The 6,351-nt window shown below is 32.1% G+C and overlaps 1 protein-coding gene across 1 annotated transcript; it reads right to left on the bottom strand.

Moving 5' to 3' along the window:
* On the bottom strand, positions 1–1,414 carry LOC132066609 (uncharacterized). Its single transcript, XM_059459886.1, has 2 exons — positions 1,177–1,414; positions 1–387 (listed from the first exon to the last, which is right to left on the bottom strand). The coding sequence occupies exons 1-2, from the start codon at positions 1,310–1,312 to the stop codon at positions 191–193; spliced, it is 333 nt and encodes a 110-aa protein (XP_059315869.1). The 5' UTR covers positions 1,313–1,414; the 3' UTR covers positions 1–190.
* Between the last annotated feature and the right edge of the window lie 4,937 nt (positions 1,415–6,351).

The following is a 6,351-nucleotide window of genomic DNA, read 5'->3' as shown; positions in this document are numbered from 1 at the left end:
TTCGATTCAATCATTTTTCTTTTTTCATTTAAATTTCATGGTTTACAAAGATGATGTCTTTTACATATTGTCCAAGATAACATGTAACATAACTCCAAATGGATTAAAGACAGGAAAATATGTAACCAGAAAAAAGATGTTAAACAAGGATTTAAGCTCCACTCATGTTGGATTCTTGATTAGTTATCATTCAAAAAAAGAATGAACCAGCAACAGCAGCAGAAACAATAGTTGTGGCAATGGTGATGAAATCTGGGGTGCTAGTGGTGGCACCGTTAGTATTGGGTGCTGGTGGTAGGGTTATGTTAGGGAAAGTATTTCCAGAAATTGGTGCACCAACAGGTGCAGCAGCTACAGCTCCATTTTCATAGGATCCATTGATAGTACCTATTAAAAGATAATGTAATTGATAAAATTAAATGTATACTCTCTTTAACAATTGAATTTTTTAAATGAAATTGTCACACAATTCAATATAGTAGCAGAATTTACTCAATTGGTAACCTTAAGTTAAATCTTTATAAGAGGCCTTCATCTTATTTATTAATAAATGTATATATTAACGATACAAAACACTTATTTTCTCATCTATATATAAATCAGACGAGCTAGACCAAATAACTAATTCATTTAGGAAAAATGAGTTGAAATTGAAATGTAAATCATCATATTCTGAAAAATGAATAAATAGTCACAGAGGATGAAATCAGTATTAAAAATGGAGGTAAATGTACTAATTAATAGAAAAAAATTATTATAATATACTCACCACGACCACAACCAAATCCCAAAAAAATAGACATAACATTTGAAACCTTCTATTGATAACAACTACATATAAATTAAAATATTAAATATATTATAAAATTATAATTTGAGAATCTTTAATTTTTGTGGCCTAAAGTAAATGATTTAATTTCCTTGCCCTTGAGTTGGGTTCTAATAACAACATAATAGGCAAAAAGTTTAATAGCTTGTTTGAGGAAGCTTCCAAAATGTCGAAAGTGCTTTTCTTTATTTAAAAAAATTATTTTAGAGAAAGATTTAAATTTCATCGCCCTCAAAATATATGTGTTTTGGATCATGAAAAGGAAACAAACCCACACAAAGGAGGCGTATTATTGAGATATAATATAATTAAGTAATTAAAAGTGTATTCATAGAATTAAAACGTACCAATGATACTGTTGTTTTCAACCGGAATTGGAGCATCCGCTGCGTCTTTCAAAGCTGCTGCAGCATAATCAATGGCGGAGGCCATGCAGACCATGGCGAAGAACACGAGAGCAAGAATCATAATTTTACGTGCCATTTTTTCTTGCTAGAACGTTTTCTTCCTTATTTTTTGTATTTCTTTTGAATGCATCAATTCTCTAAGGGGAATTGGAGAAATGGTGCAGTGAGAAAGGAATTGATAAATGTAGGGATTAATATAAGATGAATGAAACGCAAAATAGAATGTTTTCATGGTTGAGCGTAGTCCAAGGGTGGCCACGAAAGGCCCTATTATGTTTAGAACCTACAAAAGTTAACTAATTTTTTTCAATCAACCACATTAATTAACTTTTTTTTCATCAACCGCAAACTTAACTAATATTTATTTCATTTGACCAAGGATTTGATTACTTCCCCCTACGGGTGTACAATGGACCGGGTTAGTTCGGATTTTTTAAACACCAAATCAAACCAATTGCGTCGGGTTTTAAAATTTATACACCAAACCAAACCAATAAAATTCGGGGTTTTCAACCTCGGGTTTTCTTGGGTTATTCGGTTTTCTCGGGTTTTTCAGGTTTTTTTTTTCTTTTCGGAATAGTCTTGATACAAAACATATACACTTTTACTTCAAATATTTCTTTAGTCCTAATAAGATACAACTATATAATTAAGGTGTTTCTTAAGAAAATAACACAAAATGTGAGAAGAGTGATGACATTGTATTAAAATATTCAACAAAAGATAATAAAATCGGTTAAAATAAATATTGCTAATTAATAAGCCATAAAAAAAGACCATAATCTAAAAACACTAAGTCATGCTAAAATAAGTACGGCTAACAAATATTAGTTATATGGCAAAGAAAAACAAAGAAAAAAAAACTTAAGTTATGTATTTTCACTCTCTAAACCAATTATGCAAAACTCAATAATAGATATCCAACATTATTGTCATTCTTAGTGATAAATTGATTTTTTTTTGTTAGCATTAGTGTTGAGTTGGTTTTGGTTTGGACTTTATTTGAGTTACTAACATCCATAGGATATAAAACTTATTGACATTCAAAATTATAAGTTCAAGCTTGAATAATATGATAATAGATAAAAAAACTACGAAAAAATTTAAGAAATATTTATAAACTACATTACAAATAAATATTTGTATGTATAAAATATTTTAAAAATTGAATTCATGTAATGTCGGGTTGGTTTGACTTTTTTTAGCTAAAACCAAACCAAACCAAACTGATTATGGTCGGGTTTTTTTTTTCAACACCAAACCAAGTCAAACCAAACCACTAGTCGAATTTTTTTCTCAGTTTGACTCGGTTATCGGTTGGGTGCGGTTTGTCGGTTTACTTTATACACCCCTACTTCCGTCCATGATTATGATTTATGAATGATGTTAATAGTATGAAACAAATAATAAGAAAGGTTATCATGCGATCAAGAATATGTTATTGGTTTCATTTAAAAAGGGAAAAGGGCCAAATATGCCTTTAACCTATTGAATTTGGCTAAAAAAAATACTCTTCTTCGACCTATCGCCAAAAAATGCCCTCAACGTTTTTATTTTGGCTTAAAAATGTCTCCCTTTTACCTATTGGATCAAAAATGCCCTTAACGTTATATTCTAACTTAAAAATGCCCCTAAAACTACCGATTGAATAGATGGGGCTTTATAAGACGCCACGTGACAGCGTATGATTGGTCCAATTATTAATTTAGTGTGAATTAATTTACCCATCCATATGTAGTGGTCAAGCTCACCCATATAATTTAACCCGAGTCCTCATTATAAACCACCCACCCCGATTTCTTTCTTCTTCCACATGTATTCCTCCAATATTATCGTGGTTATTTGGGTAAAGATCCCTTTTTTTTTTCCTGATAAAATGATTAGAAAGTATAAGGAATTGTTATGTACTCGGTACAACCTGATTCGTTTACTTACCCTTTTCACTAATTACCCATTTATATTTGCTGATTTGTAATGTTTTAATAATTTGATTGGGTAAAAGTATTCTATACGAGTGAATAAAGATCAATCTCTTGTCAATATTTAAAGCAAACTTGGCCACCTTGTGAGCTGCACCTTTTTCCTTTTTGTTGCAGAAATGTTTTTCACTTGCAATTCATCAATTTTTGTGGCCAATTTTTTTTTTTTTTTTTGACAAAGCACTACCTGGGCAGTCTTGGGCATTTGTTAGCTTTATTCAGGAAAAATATATATTGGACGAATATATAAGTTATAAATATTCGATAATAAATTGGAGGACTACGATTGATTGGCCCCGAAAGTAAAGAAGAGAGGAGTTGAGGTTTTGGGGGGGGGGGTAGTTTAATAACTAGGAGAAAGTTTAATTATATGGGTGGGTCAGATCAACACATATGTATTGGGTAATTTAATTCACATTAAACAAATAAATTGACCAATCATAAGTTGCCATGTGGCATTTTATAAAGCTCCATCTAGTCAATATTTTGTCTTAGGGGCATTTTAAAACCGAAATAAAACATTGAGGGTATTTTTGGTCTAATAAGTGGAATGAGGGGCATTTTCAGCTAAAATATAAATGTTAAGGGCATTTTTGGTCCCATAGGTGGAAAGAGGGTATTTTTGAGCCAGATTCAAAAGGTTAAAGGGCATTTTTGGCCCTATTTTAGTTAAATAAAAACTAATATTTTAATAGAAATTCTATTTTAAATTGATCCAATCTTTTTAGAACTTACAAATTCAGGACAAAATGTTAGTACATCTAGTGTTGCTCCTACCCTTTCATCATGATTGGCTGATTGCCAAGTTTCAAAATAGCTTTAACAGTCATTGATAAGCTCCCAAACGAGTTAATAGAGAATAAATTAGGAAGGTAAAGGAAAAAAACAAGAATGGACAAATTTTATTGGTATTGATTGATAAGCATCCATACGAGATACGCCCCGAGGTATTATTACAACATATTAAATGAAAAATCTAAGTTGTAAGTAAAATGATTTATCGTTCAGGGATGTTGTAAAGATCCACCCATTTAGAAATTAGGGTGGATATGCAATTTCGGCTACGCGTTCGGCTAAACGGCCTAAACCAAATAGTTTTGACCTAAACTCTATGTTTGTCGTAAGAAATTCATATAATACGTATCAATTATTAATTTAGAACCAATAATTAGCTCAAAAGGGCTAGAATTATATGAACTCATAAATTTCAAATCTGAAATTCACCTCATTTACAAGCACCTTTAAGATCGCATAGTTTGACCAATGACTATTTGGTTCCTATGAACCCACACGAAACACTCCGAATCCGCCCTTATGAAGTAGGATGGCATATGATCATTTATTGTATCCACGGTGAAGGTGTTATAATTACCGATGAATCACAAGTCCTTCGCTTTGAGCCCAAAGGAATCATTTAAAGCGAGCCCTGATTTCTAATCCATTATATTTTTATTTGCTAGTCAACCGTGGAACTTCTTATTGGAGGGATTGACGGGGATGGTATATCACTATTATGTATGAAAAGAGCTAGATTCATGTGACGACCCAAATTTTGCTAAATCATGATGGCACCTAACTCAACTTGTCAGGCGAAACAATCGTGAAGTAACCACGATACAAGGACATCATAACATAATAAAGTCTAACAGGATAATATAAATCAAATTGTCACGACACAAAATCCTCTAAGCCGTGATAGCACCTACACGCAACCCAGTAGGTGAATCATTTCTATATTTTTATCCACTTCTATTATTAACATGCATAAAGCAATCATGATTAGTGATAAAATATAAAAGATGTCACGAATTTACATAAGTGCACAAAGTACAATCAAAATACACCAAAGACCTGGTGATATGACTCAAGAGCACCTAACTGAAAGCAAATACAAGAAGTTTGACATGACTTTGTTTAGAAATAGAAAGACAGCTAAATAAAGAAATAAAATTGGAGTCGGCTGCCACGAATTCACAACTGCTCACTCTGAAACTCCAAATAGCAGAACTTGAATTGTCTTGTCATAATCAGCTAGTACTCACACCTACACATAGTAGTGCAGTAAATTTAGTATGAGTGCGAAAAATACATGTACTCAGTAAATCACGCTGACCGACAACATTGAAGCAATGTCAAGGTTAATTATAGAAAAGTCTCATTTTAATATTTAAAAGTGTTACTTTATCTCAATTATAATTCAACAAAGCAAGATAGGAAGATAGCCTAAATAACCAAGTAGAATCAATCAGTCAAATAACAATGAAATCAAGTAGATGCAATGCAATGCAATACCATATATGAGCAACTCGTATACACACTAACTCCAAACGGGGGTGTCCAAGAACCGTGACCTATGGGGGAATCACGAGGTCCATACACCCGTCCTGAATAACTTCCCACCGGGCATGCATCATTTTTTCCCGGAAGCATTTCTCACCGGGCATGCATCACTTCATCCAGAACTAAATCCGTGAAGATCACATCGAGTCATAACCGTGTGAACCATCACAGTGGATAAATATGAATGATCACATAAAGCATGAATATCGCATGCAACACAGTCATAAATGTCTATTGTTTGGGAAAATGCACTAAAGCAGCTCAATTGTATAAGATATCCGGAGTAATGTATGATGGATATAAAATATACATATGTTATATACTTAAAACTATACTATCTTAAATAAAGAACTTATATAATACTTCAATTTCTATGTGTTTTTTAACAATATTTTGCAGGAAATAAGAAAGCCATGAATATAGCTAAAGATGAAAGAAAAGAGGAGATCGCAACACATCCACTTCACAATACAAAAGGCGAAGTTACATCTTCCTTAAGGATAGATTTTTCTCAAAATATATCTTCTCAAGATACATCTTCCTCACACTACATTTCCACATTTAATGAGGAAATTCACTTCTATAAATAGAAGACAACTCTTTGTATAGAAGACATCTAGAGTAGTAGGAAAATAACCACTTTTCTGTCTAGCTTTGTTCTTGCTCTTTCTTTTTATTTTTCTTTTATTTTTATTTTTATCTTTTAGCAGATCTTTTGTTTATATACTCCTTAATGGAGTAATATCTTTATGGGAATAGTTGATAAAACTTGGTATGTTATTATAGTATTTATCTT

Source organism: Lycium ferocissimum, chromosome 8, assembly GCF_029784015.1.
Source record: "Lycium ferocissimum isolate CSIRO_LF1 chromosome 8, AGI_CSIRO_Lferr_CH_V1, whole genome shotgun sequence".
Classification (NCBI taxonomy): domain Eukaryota; kingdom Viridiplantae; phylum Streptophyta; class Magnoliopsida; order Solanales; family Solanaceae; genus Lycium; species Lycium ferocissimum.
Note: the sequence above shows the minus strand (reverse complement) of the source record. Positions and strands in the feature narration are given on the sequence as shown.

Coding starts and splice junctions, on each gene's coding strand:
- LOC132066609 (XM_059459886.1), bottom strand. CDS start 1,312: ATGGCACGTAAAATTATGATTCTTGCTCTCGTGTTCTTCGCCATGGTC. Junction 388..1,176: donor TGAAAACAACAGTATCATTG/GTACGTTTTAAT, acceptor ATCTTTTAATAG/GTACTATCAATGGATCCTAT.